The sequence below is a fragment of the Anabrus simplex genome, chromosome 2 (assembly GCF_040414725.1).
Source record: "Anabrus simplex isolate iqAnaSimp1 chromosome 2, ASM4041472v1, whole genome shotgun sequence".
NCBI lineage: Eukaryota > Metazoa > Arthropoda > Insecta > Orthoptera > Tettigoniidae > Anabrus > Anabrus simplex.
The window spans coordinates 1,182,508,549-1,182,526,478 of NC_090266.1; the positions used below are offsets into that span (position 1 = coordinate 1,182,508,549).

At 36.7% G+C, this 17,930-nt stretch overlaps 1 protein-coding gene across 1 annotated transcript in view; it reads right to left on the bottom strand.

Moving 5' to 3' along the window:
* LOC136863826 (chromatin-remodeling ATPase INO80) overlaps window positions 1-17,930 on the bottom strand; it is a 396,793-nt gene that overhangs the window by 281,717 nt on the left and 97,146 nt on the right. The window contains exon 8 of the mRNA XM_068226103.1: window positions 7,360-7,529. Within this exon, the coding sequence (XP_068082204.1) occupies window positions 7,360-7,529 (170 nt within the window). The remainder of the gene's footprint in view (window positions 1-7,359; window positions 7,530-17,930) is intronic.

Here is a 17,930-nt window from a genome sequence, read left to right on the forward strand (position 1 = left end):
TAGGATGGGGCTCTGCCACAGTTGCGGATCGTTGGATCGGATGTGCTACTTGACATTACTCCTCTTTTCTTCCAATGGTCTCCAGGGTCACCTGGCTTAACCCCACATTACTTTTTGTCATATGTGGTTACATCAAGGATAGTGTGTACGTGCACCATATGGCACGTAACTTACCAAAATTGTAAGAAATGATGATGCATGATTTTGGTACCGAGTGCGAGATGCTGGGGCATCTGTGGCAGGAATTGGAATATGGGACTGCTGTATGCCATGTCAAAAACAGTGCACCTAACAAGCAAGCATTTGTAAGGTACGTAATAAACTTGGAGAGATTCTTTATCTGTTGATGAACGTCATTCTACTGTGTCTGCCATTGTTATTGCACTATTAATGTTTCAAACCCGAGAGTGGCTTATTAGTAGGGACCAGAAAAAAAATCGCATTTGCGATAAATTGCGAATTTTTTAATCTTGTACTGAATCCAAGAATACGGTAATTCTAATGTGGAATAAAATCATTTTTACGCATAAATAGAAGTGCAACAAAATGCGAATTGTTACCCAAAATGTGAAATCAGTCTGAATATGCAATTTTGGTGCAAATTCTGCAAAAATGTGCTATTTTACTGGCAAAAACAACATATTTCAGCAAAATCGTCAGAAATACTCAAAATATGATGCATAAATCTTTCGACCATTCCGATCGATGAAGAAAAGTAGCCGATCGATTGCTGCTTGCTGACTAATCTATATTTACAATGAGAATAGCAAGGTGAATAAGATCTGTATCGATTATTATCGAAATGTAAATCGAGTGTCACGGAAATAACGAGATAGACGCAGCGTTGTTTTCCTGTTGTTCAAAATTGAAACTAGTGAAGAGCAGAAAGTCAAGCGATTGTTTAGGTTATGGGACACACGACAAAAACTACGCACGAAAGGGCTCAGCAATATGCAAAGGATGGTTTATATGCCACAGATTCAGCGACAGTGTTTTGCAAGTATTGTAATTGCCGAGTTGGGTGGGAAAAAACGATAGCATTGTGAAACATATTAAATTTGAAAAACACGTGGGTAAGCGACGCGATAACGAAAGTTCAATCCCTGCTGCTAGTATGTCTCATAGAAAGCAATCTTCTGTGCTTACACAGTTAGTTAATTGTAAAAGACGAAAAATTTCCAGAGATAACTTCTCGAAACGCACAGTTGAAGTATTTGCCAAAGCAAATATACCTCTGGAAAAGCTGAAAAGCAAAGAGCTAAGAGCCTGGATTACTGAGTTTTCAAATGAAGAGCTGCCTGTGTGAGAACTCTACGTGAAGTATATTTACCGGGTAAGTTTCGATTTCATTGATCGGCTACAGTTTAGGTATTACGACATCGAAACTGCGCAAAATTCCCTCCACAATCAATCTATCTAATACCACACTTTCTAGCAGTGAAATGGACCTCTTGAATAAAGGCATGAAATTCAACTGGCCCAACTCCAATAAGTCTGACGACCTCATTACCAATATTGCCGAGGCTGAATCTAGTATTTTAAAACTCCCAATCGAACATCGAAATGACGTGAAATACGAAGTAAAGAAGAATCTCCCCTCTTTAGTTAAAGAATTGAATTCTATGTCATTATCAAACTTTAACAAACAGATAACCGAACTTAAGTACAAAATCAATAACAACAATATTATAGTCACAAAAGCAGACAAAGGTCCCACAACGGTACTAATGAATAAAGATGAATACATTAGCAAAACCGAAAACTTCTTTTCCGTTGAAACTTATAATATAGTGGAAAAAGACCCCACTTTAAAAATCCAAAGAGACCTTAAGAACCTGTTAAAGAAGTCTTCTTTTCTTTTACAAGAGTGCGAACAACAAAAACTTACCATAATGAACCCTAAATTACCCACAGCCAGAGCTTTACCAAAAATACATAAACAAGAGATTCCAATGCGCCCCATTATAAATTGTAAAAATAGTCCCACATATAACGTTTCAAAATTTTTGCATCGTTTCCTATATAAGCATTATAAATTCAACAATAAAGCCTACATAAAGAATTCCGTAGATTTCTGTAACAAATTGTCCACATTCAAACTAACTGATAATCACGTTATGGTATCTTATGACATCACTAACATGTATTCGAACATCCCCGTATTTGACACAATTAAAATCGTAAAATCTAACCTTATGAAACAAAACAATCTAAGCAGATACGAAATAGACGATTTTATTAATTTATCGAAATTTGTACTTAACAATAACTATCACACATTTAATAATAAAATATATCATCAAAAAGGATTAGCAATGGGCGACCCAATTTCCGGCATTCTAACCAATATCTTTATGGACGATATAGAAACCAAATTAATAATTGATAAAATTAACGGCGTAAATCTACGGCTGAGATTTGTGGATGATACATTCGTTATCATAGATAAACAATTGAATAATAGTGACAACGTACTCAGGCTTCTTAACAACCTTAACCCTAGTATTCAGTTTACTAAAGAGGACGAGATCAACAACTCCCTAAACTTTCTAGATTTAACCTTGACTAGAGATAAAGATGAGTTCACTTACCAAATTTACAGGAAACCATCTGCTGCCCCTATAACAATAAAAAGCGAATCCTTGCACCCTCACTCCCATAAGCAAGCTACATTTTACAGCTTGATTCACAGGGCCATGAACATTCCCCTTTCTAAAGCTAATCGAGATAAAGAAATACGTTTCATCAAAGAACTAGCCATGACGAATGGTTTTAAACCTGAAATGATCACCAGAATCATGGATAAAATTAAACTAAAGAATTCAACTACACTAGTTCCCGAAAAAACCAAAAGAACAAATTTCGCTACTTTTACTTTCACCAACCCAGCTATTCATAATGTCACTAAACCATTAAATAAGCATAATATTAACATCGCATACCGAACCTATAACACCAACCGTAATATCTTTTTCAATTCTAATTCCGTCAATACAATTTACGACAAATACTCAAACTCGGGAATATATAGACTTAAATGCACACAGTGCAATTTTTCTTATATAGGGCAAACTGGCCGCAGTTTTCAAATAAGATATTTAGAACATTATAATGCCCTGAAACACAGAAAGAATTATGTTATGAGTATTCATATGAGAGACACAGGGCATAACTTCAGTACTATCGATCAAGATATGCAAATACTCAAATACATAAATAAAAGCAGTCTAATGACCGGGTATGAAAATGTTTATATTTCCTTGGACCAATACTTCAATAAGGATAGTAATTTAAATGATGTATCGGATATTAACAGCCCCATAATTGAGCAAATCCCCAAATTAATTGCTAAATTCGGTATTAATGCTAATAATTTCCTGAAGATTTTCCATTATAAACATGCTTTTAATCCTCCCGTAGCAACAGCAGCAACAGTAGCCACACCCACAACGCTTCCTACCATTGCATCCTCCCCATTGGCTGATAACTCGCGCAATGCCCCGCCTCCCTTCCCCTCACCGCTACCTTCCCCGTTTCCACGACTGTATTCGTATAACACACGCAGCAGTAAGCCAGTTACCATCAAACCTAAGTAAACAACCAAGGGACCAGTTCACACACGGGTAAGTGCTTTCCGTTATCATCTCCTTAAAGTGCCACACTCTTTAAAAAAAATTTTCCAACAGACGACACTCATATTTCCCCTCCCCCCTTTTTCTTTTTCAGGATACATCCGATCAATTCCATATAATAGATCAGTAATTCTCCGTTAGAAGAACAATTTCAACACATTACTGCACAAAATAACGGCTGAAATTACAATGCAAGGAGTCCCATAAAGGCTAATTTACGCCGATCTAGACGACATTTTATTACCAGTGAACTTCGTTTTTCAACCATCGTGTGCGATTTTAGCGTTTCTCATCATCTTTATTTTTAAAAAACAGCAATATAGTTTATAATAAGAACTCACCCTGATATGAAAAACTGATTTTATCATAAACAGTTTAATGCAATTGAGCGTAGATATATTGGACAACGATTTTTAAGAACATCTAATTACCATATACTATTTTTAACTTTTAAGCCATCCATTCCGTTTCACATTTTAAACAATTTTAATGATAAAATTTTTTGTTTTAATAGACATAAATAATCTTATTGATTATTTTAAAGTGTTAAATTTATATATTTTATCAATGTATATTAGACATTCTTTTGTGATATACACTAGGATCAGGGCCCTGACCCACCAATGATTTACGTTAACTATTGCTGATGATGCTCACAAAATTGAGTGAAACATGTCCAATTTGTGATTAAACGATTTCATCCTAAATATAAGGATTTTGTGTATTGGAAAGGTGGTTCTTTAATTATTATAATTTGATAAATTGAAGGATACCGAATTACAGTGTGATTTCCATATCTTAGGTATTACGACATCAAAACCACGCGCAAAATTGAAGGATACCAAATTTGAGTCCATTTCCATATCGAACTATCTTATCCGTACCCAATTGATCCAGTAATTTTAAATTATTTTGTTATAATTTGCGGTTTTCTTCCTTTCTAGAAGTTGCATCTGACCACCAGAAAAGAACAGCAGGGGCTCTAGTGGGGAAGAATATCAACATACTCTGTGATGAAACTACAGATAGAATGGGCCATTGTGTTTTTATCATCATATTCAATGTCCCAGCCAGATCGAAAACAGAGCTGCATGTTGTTTCTGTGAACTATCTTGATGCAGGAAATGCTACAAACTGCTCTCATGCTGTTTTAGAAGCTCTGCGCAGTTATAGTGTACCATATGATATAGTTAAAGTGTTTGTTAATGACAGTGCCCCGTACATGACCCGGTGTTATGAAACATTAAGTGTGGTCATAGGGATCATTTAATGCATGTACAGTGCTGGGCACATAAGATCAGCATGTTTGGCAATAGTTGGGTCGCGGTGATGACAGATTTAAATCATGTGGTTGTGATGGTAAAGTCTGCATTTTCGAACACAAGAAAGCGAAAATATAATTATTTACAATTCGTAACATCGAAGTATGGTGCTTCAAAGGAAGCAAAGCTTTTTCCTGCACCTGTCATAACCCGATGGAATAGCTGGTTTCAGGCTGTCTTCTATTTGAGTGCTTACTTTACTGATGTTATATTTTTCAAGATGTCTGACATGAAAGACATCAACAACTGTGGTAGTAAGTTGCAAGATGCTTTACGTTGCACCGACACAGATAGGTCTTATGGCGACGATGGGACAGGGAGGGTCTAGGAGTGGGAAGGAAGCGGCCGTGGCCTGAATTGAGGTACAGCCCCAGCATTTTTCTGGTGTGAAAATGGGAAACCACGGAAAACCATTTTCAGGGCTGCCGACAGTGGGGTTCGAACCTACTATCTCCCGAATACTGAATACTGGCCGCACTTAAGCGACTGCAGCTATCGAGCACGGTGTGGTAGTAAGTACCTGACTGATCTGAGTGACTGAGAAGTGAATAGGCTTCACTCCCACATGGTTTTTGTCACAGATCATGCAGCTGGATTGGTTGACCTCCTTACTGATCTTGAAGGGTCTCTGTATCCTACCTCTCATCTCCTTTACTCCAAACTGCATAACCTTGATGCCAGTTCTACCTTCATTTGTGAGGGGAATTTTTCTGGGGCAACTAATGATGCTTTGATTAAGTTCACTCCTCAACAGCAGGCTGCATGTAGAGACACATTTGTCAAAGCTGCTCATTCTTCACAGTGCACGCCAGCCACATTGAAAGCTGAAGACCCCAACCATAAGCATTTTGTGTCAATTTCTCAAGCTTTGTATCCAAACAATATAATTTTGTACAACAATGATAAATTAGATGAGCTTGAAAAATTGCTTGGAGTAACAGATCTCTCAGAAACGATATCTGGTCTGGTTACTGTTCTCTGAAACATGCAATTCAAACCCAGATGAAAGAAAGTGAATAATGTGATGTCATGCTTGCATTAACTGCAGTTCAGATGGAGTTCAGCATATTTGCTAAATACTGTCTTGAGTTGTTGTGGACTCCAACGAACAATGTAGATAGCGAGCGTGTGTTGTCTCATTACAACACAGTGGTTACAGACAGACGGTGCAATTTGAAAAAAAGCAATGCCAAAGTACTGACAATGCTTTCGTTTGAACAATGAATTTGTATTGCATGTGAACGAAGGACACTAACTGAATCTTTTTTTTTGAAACAGCACATGTCAATAAATCTTAGTTTGGAGATATCCACTTAAAACGTACAGTGTCAGTGACAAGTGCTGTTTCTCCAACAAACTATTATTACCAGGCAGAGCTACCGGATAAAGCAATGGAGTGACGTGTGTAGTTTCTGCAGAAAACGATACATCTATACTTAAATACTGTATTACTTGCCTTAACTCAATTGTGGCAAAACTTTGACATGTGTCGTTTCAAAAGATTCAATTGCACTTCATAAACTTGGAATCGTTAAAATTAATAATACCATGCGATTATTTTAACTTTGTAAATAGATGCTAATTTTGGAAAAAATAGATGCTAATTTTGAAACAAATAGATGCTAATTTTTTCAGGTCCCTACTTATTAGTAACCCCGTAAAAGATGCTGTTTCCCTTTCGTTCATTCTGTAATATTACATTCAGAGACAAAAAAGAGACGGAAGAATGTTCTGAGACAATCTGGAGGTAATGAAATTTCGAATGTCATTTCCCAAAAGTTATTTCTTCTTTTCCAGGTTTATTTTCACTGGGAAAGAACATAATAAAAACAACCTGATATTACTGCAGCTATTGAGAATCTAAAAAGAATCTACCGTATGTGACTGTATTTAATCCACCAGTGGACTTTCCCAAAAATAATTCAGGTTTGCATGAGAAGATCAGGTTTGGGCTTCCAGGCTTTAAATGTTTGTCCTACTGTATTATTTCTATTGTTCCCTAGCTCTTAATAGCCAGGCATTGTATTCAATCTCATTTTAGGTTTCTATCCTACATCTTAGTTTTCTATCTTTTACAAAATTAAATCTACAACCGTCAGGAAGTAACAGTGCATTCAGGTCAATTCTGTAAAATTGTGCTAAGTACAATTTACAAGCACTTACTGACCTTCCAACACTGCAAGAAACCATTATGAGAACCTCAAATATTACAAGTGGTTCTTTGTCTCACTTTTGTACAGTAGATGCTTGAGCATATTTCTTGAAAATATTTCAACCAAGATTTTTAGTACTAATATAGAAATATGGGTTTATGTTCCTGTGAAACAGATTATAAACTACAGGAATGGTCTCTTACAATACTCACCAATGAAAATTAATATATGCAAGATTAATATATGCATTACCTATCATAATCGTCAATTGCAGCTAATCGTGGAACTTTCTCCTCCTCCAACTGACTAAGAATTCTCAGTTGTTCCTGATGATTCGCTCCACCGAGCTTGCGGGACATGAAGTGAGCATATAATTCAGTCTGCGTGATGAGGAAATTTAATTTGCGCTGCTGCCGTTTAGCCTGCAATGAACAAAAATGGGCAAATAAGAAATACTGGATGAAAGTCTACAAAACAACAGATACTGGAAACTCGTAAACAAACCACCTTTACATCCATCTAAGAAATAATACAAATCTTAACATAAGGAAAAAAATCAGAAATGACGAAAGGGTAGACATCATGAGTTCAAAAGTATAACAACAGATATTTACCACAGGGAGGACAAAATCTGCATTCCTACAAAAAGACATACTCCTTGCTTAAGTATCTTTCAGGTAAGCCGTTAAGGTAATTTATTTATTTGGAAACTGCTCCCTTACAGAAGACTTGGAAATTTGTGTAATTTAGGCCTGTGTACCTATTCCATAGACTATTTTACCTTGCATTTTAAATATGCATTACATCAAACAGATAGTTATATTAAAAGCTGTTGTTATTCAACCATGTGCATTTACTGTTCATCCGAGCTGTGCAGTGAAATTTTTCTCTGGTGCATGCAAGGTTACATTGGATATGTGTATGTGCCCTGTTACTACAGTAGTCGCAGCATGCCGAGTCTTGTGACTGACATCAAGTTGGACAATGAAAGGAAATGGAAGCCATATCGCCGAGAGGGTGAGTTTGGGCTTCAACCATGGGTTTGGAGGCATATTTCAACCTAAATACAGGATAAATAATTAGAACATCTGTGGTGACTCAATTTTCTTGAATTATATGTAATTTGGTTTTTATTCATTTCCTGCATTGTATGCTGTTATGCATGAGTTGTGCTTTATTGGTACCTCGCTAACTGTACCAGTTTGTAATTTTTACAGTCAGATATTATGCATATTTATTAATCATATAGTGTATGAAGTGATGAAGAATTTGGATTAACAAAATGTGTTTTAGGTATGATCTTATAACCTTACTGGATGAAGCTAAGATGGCTTCAAGGTCTAACCAGTTACTTGGTCATCAAACTACGGTACTGTAAGTCAATACATATTACAGCTATGGAGTACAATCTTGTTAATTCAAAAAATCTGGACCCTTGTCTGCAACCCTCATCTTGGTCCTGTGACTTACTACTATTGCTTTTGAACTCATTTTTACCATCATTCATCATCATCCTCCTCCTCCTCTCCCCACTTCCGGCTCCTGCCAGGTTGGGGCATTTATGGCACTTCTCAACTTTCCTCTCACCTTCCACCATACATCTTCAATCACTTTGTCCCAGTCCAGGTTTTTTTATCTTGCACTCCTCTTTACTGAAATGATCCACCTTGTTCTCTTTCCCTGCTCTCTTTCCCTTAAACTTCATCACCTGTTTTGGTATTCTTTGCTCCTCCATCCTCTTTACATGTCTAAACAATTTTAGGATACTCCTATAAATGTTCTCAAGTAGGTTTTCCATTCTGACCTCCTTTCTCACATGTTTGTTTCTCAATCTGTCTTCCCTTGACTTAGGTATTTCATTTTGCTGCCCTGTTGCACCTTCCAGTTAATCTCCATATCCAGCTTTGTTTCTGCATTAATTTGCTCCCTAGGTATTTGAAACTATCTTTGAGCACCAAAGTTTACAACACCTTTCACTTGTCTTTCTCCCCTTGAATTATTATTATTATTTTTTTTTTTTCACTATGGTCTTGCTTTTCTCTGCACTGATTTTTATACCATATTTTTCAATTTACTCATTCAGTGCATCAAGTTGTTGTTCTACCACTTTGCTGTTCATTCCCCAGACCACAATACAGTCTGCAAATAGTAATAAATCCATCTCCCTATTCCCAAATGCTTTCCTTGTCTCCTTTACAATTTTGCCCATAACCATTAGAAATAAAAGAGGTGACACCACACTCCCCTATCTCAGTCCAGTTGCATTTCTAAACCATTGTCTTTCCAACCGGAGTCTGTATGCTGCTGACACAGTTTTTGCATTGGGCACTTAATGTAATTGGTAGTCCATACTCTTTTAAATTTAAATTTTGATACACCTTTATGTTGTTGGTTGCCTTATTAAGTCCATTTCATTTTATTTTCCTTAACTGGTTCTTTTTATTTTAATCTTAAAATCCCATTCGTCATGTAATTACATACTGTATTGTGAAATACAAACTAGTTCCTATTACTGATTCCTATTACAAATGCAATGAGGAGAAGAACTCCACCTAATCAATACTTGTTTATTATTGTTATTAAAAATACAAGACCGGTTTCGACCCTCAGCTGGACATACATATGCATATAACACATCGTGCAATTGCAAACATTACCATATCTAAAAGGGAATATCATGTGACGGTAACATGCCAGGTTGTACTCATGAGTAGGGCATTCGTCAAATTGGAAGTGAAGTATATGTTTATCATGCGTGAATGCGCATCTATGAAAAGTGAATATTCCTAAACTTAAAACTAACTTATAAGTATTCATAAAATGAAAACAACATATGCGTAAAACACTTTCATGCTTGTGAATGTTTGAGTTTATGGCTTGCACTGTTTCTTAATTTTTCAGTTTGACTGCTATCATTAAGTCTAGTTGTCCACAACTGTGCATTATATTAAAAACTCAATGGCTTAAATTGTAATATGAGTTACACTTTAAAATACCAATATCTCATTTAAAAGATTTTTGTCACCACATGTTCACGAAAGATAAGAAACACTATGCATCTTTAAAAGGCAAAATATTGACGTAGTGTGGATCAGTTGAGGCTTGGACGGAAGTGTAGAAATTGCAGCTTGCCGCATATAAAATCCAGTTGTTTACATTAAAAGATGAGTCATAATGTCCTTTACCGTATTAAGTAATATTGTATTGTATTAAACCAGAGTGGTGGCTCCTTCCTTTTTTGTACACGTGTTCCCAAACCATATACAACCTCAAAACCACAACAGCAATAATTCTTGCAATATCACACAATGATAAAAAGGCTTCAAATTCGCATGTTCTAAGTATATCGTGCAGTTGTCTAACAGATTTCGTTGATGTCTCTTCATTGAGTTGAAGTTCAGATAGGCAGCAAGTTTTTATTGCTGTGAAATTTCGAACAGCGTTTACGTGCGAATCATTCACAGCTTCTAGCTTAAGGTTGATGTTCAGCTGTTGAAGGTACGCTTCCCAAGTAGCGTGCATTAGTGCTAACCCTTTATATTTGTGGCTCGAATAGATCATACTTGTCGGTGTGACACTCGGAAGTTGTAGAATTTCTTTAAGTGCGCTTCTGATCATGTTGTCGGCTTTTAACAGACTTGATTTGGGAATTTTCCCAACCTAAACAGTCTGGAAGGGGTATATCAGTGTAGGGCCAATAAACTGATTTATTAAGTCAGTTTTGATGCAGTTGGAGTGAGTCCTGGTAATCTGATCTAAGTTAGCTTTCAATTTTTCAAGTACCTGATTTTCATTGAAGACTAAAGTCTGTCTGAAAGTTGCCCCTAAATATTTTATTTCTTCACTATCATTTATACTTGTAATGTTGCAAGAGACCATCACGATATCATCAGAATGAAGTTTACCATTTTTTATAATAATGGCATTTGATTTGTCTGCATTTATATTCAAACCTATTTCTTGAAGCAGATTTATGACAGAAGTGACTAGGATTGAAGCTGCTGCTTGGTCTTTAGCTATGATCACCAGATCGTCGGCAAAGCATAGGGATGTTAAAGATACAGTGTTAGGACTCAAATGAAAACCATACATTTCTGATACTTTGATGCCTGTGAGTTCATCAAGGATATGGTTTATGCCCCAGTTAAATAAGAACGGTGAAATGGGATATCCTTGTATCACTCCACATTTGATGTTTATCTTATCTGTATGACCACGAGCAGTTTGAACTTGTGTTGTGTTTTCTGTGAGAAGGTCGACTAGTAACTTAATGGATCTGGGTAGTATAGAGTTCTCTATTGTCGCCTTTAAGTGATTGTGTCCAATACTATCGAACGCTTTGCTGATGTCGAGGAATACTACGCAACCCAAAATCTTTTTCATTACAGCTGTTCGTAAAATGCCATCAACAATATTCACGTTAATGAAAGAGCCAGGGGTCATGACAAAACCTCTTTGGAACTGGTTGCATCTTTATTTCTTCTGGAGTGTTAAGGGGATTTTTGCTGCTTTTCTGGATTTAAGATTCAACTTGGTTTTATTTGATGTCTTATATTTGGTTTACCATTCTCCAGGCATTTGCATTCCTTGAGGCTAGTATGAAATAATAATAATAATAATAATAATAATAATAATAATAATAATAATAATAATAATAATAATAATAATAATAATAATAATCTTTTATTCTAAAATAATTTCACTAAATCACTCATCGTAAACATTGTAGCAGTAATCTGAGGCATCAACTTACTGTTCTATTTTATCTGATTTTCATTTTAATGTGATTTTTTATTATTATTAATTTATTTATGTATTGTCTTATGTATTTACATATTATTTCATTTAGTTTATAAGTTTACAAGTTATTTGTTTCCAAAATAATTTAAGTTTGATTTTAATCTGAATTATAATTCTGTTTACTCGTTTATGAAATTATATTTCCTTTGTAAAAAAGATCTTTCCTTAATTAAATTTACTTTTTAAGATATATCTGATGGTGTTCTCATTAGATATTAGAGCAATGCATCTCCCCTTGGTACCGCAAGCCCCCTCTTCCAGGTATTTTTACCTTGGGCTGGTCTTCCAGTCGCTTCCAGTTGTACAGCAGCTATGGTAAGTATTGCTTGTGTAGGCATACTGTGGTGCACAGGGACAATCACTTTATTGGGAAACTGAAGAATAACATTATGCACTGGAATCTTGGCCAGGGGACCAATGATGTTAGGCCCTTTAAAACAATAATCATCATAACCATCAATCTTCTCCAGCTTGCTCACATGTATGATGAAAAATAACAAGCAATAAATACAATTTACACAGCTCTAAACCTGGAAATATTGAAACACATATACAAAGGAAATATTAAACATCATGTTTAAACGGAGACGTTCCAAAAATGCAAACTTATTTTAAATCAACACTCATTATAAATGCTTGCATATGAATGCAGAATCTGAGCAGTTGAAGAAGCAGGAAAGGATACCGGAGATATACGTGGCCATGGCAAACGGGAAGTTAGCTCTGAAACAGGCAAGTCACTTTCAACGGTGCTTAGAAATTATTTAGTTCTTTTTCCGGGTAGAACTGTGTTGTTGTTTTCGGTACATTCTGTACAGTTTGCCAATGCTTCAAATACATTGCAGTATTCTTTTTCAAGGCGACTGAAATACCCCTACTCGATCCAAGGTAATCAGTCTCCCAGGCAACCATCAGATAATCTGAGGCCTTTTCTTAATCAACTTCTAGTAAACATATAGAAATATGAAAACTGCCACATAGGGTGAAGAGCTCATATTTTTGTAAGTGAGAATAGTTTTGAGGTTCAGGATCTATTCCACTGCCAGGGAGACTGATTACCTCAGGTCGAGTAGGGGTATTTCTGTCACCTTGGAAAAGAATACCGCAATGTATTTGAAACGTCGGCAAGCAGTACGGAATGCACAGAAAACAACAACATGGTTCAACCTGGAAAAATAACTAAATAATTCTACACACCGTGGAAGCCTCACTTCTAAGGGTGCTTAGAAACTTTAATATTAGCTGTGTAGTTCTCAAAGCGAGATGCACGTACAGATGTGGGTGAGCACTAGCTGCACCATGGCAAAAAGCTGTGTCATGATCATTAGCCAACAGGCATCAGTTGGTCTTATCTCTTCCAAGAGTGCAGCTCATGGTGCATGCAGTGGGTTGCATTTGTGTCAAATATGGGCAACTGAGGGAATAATGATAAAATACAAACTTGTTAGCTTCATAGTCACTCAAGCCTAATTGAAGAGAACTGAGACTAATACAAACACCCAGTCCCCAACCGAAATGAATAATAAGGCTTTTATTATACATCTGTTCTGTTGGTACACTTTCTTGCCTTCGCAAGAATACATCTCAATCACACTAGCTGCAAGCCGCAATATTTTTCTAGCTGCATAAACTTCTAAACTAATGATATATAGTGGCACATAACATTACAAAATTAAAATTCACCTGGCAATGTAACAATGTTCCAAGAGCTTCCATCACTCACTGTACTGCTTTCTTTGCCTCACTACACCACGTTATCTTTCCTGCATTTCCATAACAAGGTTAATTGCATCATTATGCTTCTGAAACATATTTCATGGTCACTACTAAAGGCTAAAAGCTTTTGTAATGTTGATGGCAACCAGAGGGCACCAAGACAAGCCCAAAATTGTTCCTGTTGTCAAGCTCCTCTATTACATACAATGCAACCTACTTCTCTTACAATAATACCAATAATATACAAGGTCAGGATATCTTACTTCTTGACCTCTCCGTGCAGTTCTCTTTTCTCACCTGATGGATCAGCAGTAGTGTCGGCCTCCAGATACCACTCGGCAGAAGTGGTCAGATTTTTGAACGGCAGAAAAGATTACATTCAATGCTCTATGCCAGGGGGGTCTCTTCCGCATCACGCTCACTTGTCTCTCTCCCTGGCTGCCTTCTGCGTGACGTCATGTGATATGAGACAGTGCTCGCCCGTCTTGCTAACACGTATTATGACTACAGTCTAAAATGGTCATAACTTCTGAACCATTCATGCAAATAATGTGCTGACAAGGTTATTGTAATCCTTAGAAAATACTGGAGGAGGTCAAACAATTTATTTTGATGAGGAACTCGAGGATAATATCGAAATATTTATTTAATTTTAAGGAGTTGTATTTTTACCACGGACTATAGAATAAAATCGCTTCTAGAGGGCGGCCGGTTGGAAATAGGTATGTGCCATCGCAGACTTTTTTGTAGAGGATTCTAAGCTCTACAATTCATATGCTTACACTTGGGGTCTATCGTTGATGGTTCACGCAGCGTAAGCCAAGAAAGCAAGTGACCGACTGACATTTTTGTCTCTTTCTACATATTTACTGTATATCGGATCACGGATACATAATAATTTTATAGTGGTTCACTACGTGAACAGTGTTTGTGTTGTCAGTATCTGAAGTAGAACCAGTGTACTGATTAAAATGCAGTCAACATATTATGGAAACGTGTGTGGCGCTAGAAATTGTTGGCACGTACAAGAACTCCCGTAGGACAAAATTACGGCACCTCGAGTCTCAGAAAACCGTTAGTGAGACGTAACACAAATAACATTATTATTATTTTGCATATTATAAAGACAATAACGACAACAACCATCATAGCCAGTTAGTTAGCTACTGTGATGGCATAACAATATTTCCTCATCAGCAATGCTTGGTTGTTGAAACACTTTGTAATAAACTCTTGAATATCTCCATTATTTCAGCTCGTATGGTAAAAAGGTGTCAGATATAAATGATTGAATGAAAATCATATTTCTATAATTATTGTTATGTGCTAATAGCTGGGCTGAGTAGCAACTCAAATGGTAGAGCGCTGGCCTTCTTAGCCCAACTTGGCAGGTTCGATCCCGGTGGTGAAGGTGCTCAAATACATAGTTAGTGGGACGTAATATCCAATAACATTAACATTATTATGTGCTGATAACTTGTATTTCTGAATATATTTCAAAGCTCGTGAAATAGTACAGTATCCATGATCCAATATACAGTAAATACGAAGAAAGAGACAAAAATGTCGTGCGAGAAAAGACCTGTTACTGGATCTCGGTTATTTCAAAATGGGGCCTCACACATCCCAGTCATGTGTGGTTAAAAACATAGCCCAGTTCGAAATTTAATTTGGCGTGTTTCACGGTAAGACTGTACCCAGTAACAAAAACGTAATGAAAACTCTTATTTCTATTATTAAGTCACAATTTCCAGTATTCCATGACAAAATAATTTGTCTTTACGTAAGGACCAGGACATTTATCAGGATATTGCATTTTAATGCAAAGAGTAAGGAGCTAGCACTGAGAAAATATGCCAATAAGAAGGCTAAGCTTTGGGCTGGTTCATCAAGTAATTAAGTCTCCTGACACGTACGTTTTAATAATTTAATATAATTCCATAAAGATGACAATATGATGTATATTTTCCTACGCCATTTGATACAAATATTTACTTCATCAGGAAATAAATTAATTATTTGAGTTGCATGGCAATATTTTATTTCTTATCGTATTATATGTCATGTATTTGATAGTTGATGTTCTACCTCCTCAGCATGTGACGAAATTTAATGCATTTTCTCGTTTTTTATATCTATTGGAAGTGCCGTTACTTATCAAATCGGACTAAACCAGACTATTATTTGATGAAAGATTGAGAAGATGTTTCACAGGCTTGCTGTACTGCGACTGTGTACCTTACTCGCTATCGTTCATATCGCGTGACGTCATAGTGCTCCAGCCAATGGAAGCTTCAACCACCGGAGTAACCTACCTTTTATTCTGGTTACCTTGGCTCTATGCTATATGATGTCGGCATGTAAGAGATCTTGTGACACGTTTTGTGTTCACTTGACAAAATTAATTAAATTCAGCCATCGATCACCCGACAGAGTTCTACCTGTATATAAGCCATCCGGTAAAATAAAATGGAATGTGAAAATTGATATTGAGGCAGCCTAGATGGAGTAAAATCATAATGCCTGCACATGGTAGCTCATGCCATATAATTACTACTACTACTTTTACTGACACTGAGCTGGCTGTTGACCTGTTGTATGACTAGCTGTTACATACAATTGAAGATTTCGTACCTGCACAATGAGCTACTACCAACAAGTATCAACAAGGGATATCACAACAGACCAAACTGATACTAAATAAGAAGGGAGCTTGGCACCTCTGTAAAGACTTCCCTAACCCATACATTCACAAGATCTTCATTAACATTTGCCACAACATGAGGGTTACGGTGGTCACTGAAAATGTCCAGAGCAACCCCAAGCGCTACTGGAGTTTCATCAACACAAGAAGAACAGAACAGATTCCTATCAGTACGAGGCACAACAAAACAATCACAGACAGCACTGATCGAGATGAATTTTCAACAGGTATTGCTCTCCAATTTCTTGACACCTTGATAAAACCAACCACTTTCTCAGACTGGTACAGTTTCAAACACAACCCTTTTGAGTATGACTATCACACCAAGTTCAAAACATTCTTCAAACTATTTGTACCAATAAAGCTACCCGTTCTGAAGCTATAAATAAGTCCTCTTTAATTTAAAAATACTGCCAGCAGCCTTTGCGTCCCTCTACATAAGTTATTGCATTTACTCAAGTATTAGACCCCTTTTTTTCCCACTTTTACAGCCAAAAAAATTAGGGGGGGGGGGGGGGTCCAATATGCTCTAACCTCAAATTTTGTTTAATGAACATGTGACTTCTGGGCTATGAACAGTATCTGAGTTATACTAGATATTTTCATTCGAAGGTAACATTTCTAAATGTAAGAAGACAATAATTGGTGAACACTGGTTTTAGGCCTACATATAAAGTACATATAGTCAGTTTTAGTTACTCATATCACGTCATTCGTTTCATCTCATTAATTCCTCTGATGAGGTTGACGTCAGGATGGACATACAGTCGTAAAAACTTGCTACGAAGGTTCGTCTCACTTCATACTTGAACCCGTAGAGAAAAGCGATAAGGGCATCGTATTATTATATTACGCAATACTGATACAATGGCCAGTCATTTGTCTCTGTCAGTTGAGCAGTAGGCCTACCACACAGTAAACCTGAATAAACCTGACCACTGCTTTAATTTCAGTTATCGTCTTGTGCTGCTATGTCCGCTAACTTCCCTTCTACTGGCGTGTCATCATTCGAAATGACGTCATCTTCACTGCCATCTGGTTAGCCAAGCACTGCAATCGAGAGCATTCGAGGTCCCGTCTTTTTGAAACTCTTTTTGAAATATTTTCGTTCCTGACTATAGATTCCAAACAATGAGAATCTATTCCCAAATGGTTTCTGGAGATGGTCTCCGATATTCCCAGTTGGTGTCTGTGCAGCAGAAGCCACTCCTTCTGAATAAAGCCGTGCTGTAAAAAGTGTGCCAAAGCACCAGCTGATAACTAGCGTATGTTATGAGTTGTACTTCAGAATGTAATATGTTGTGACTGGAAGCATTCTTTGGATAACTGCAGCTATTGAAAGTCAGACCCTTATTTTTAAGTATATTTCATGCTTGTTCTCTACATTTATCACATCAGAATTTACCTAAACAGTTGTAAATAAGAGAGACCGCATTGTTTACATTAGGTATGCTATCAAGTGCCCGGATAGTGTTAGAAATTCCATGACGGAAAGAATAAAGGTTGCCGCATTTATGGATATCTACAGGTGTAGCGGTAATGCGTGTTTTGTCATAATTTTGTACGTTCATTGTCTGCATTTTTTTATTAACGCATAGTATAT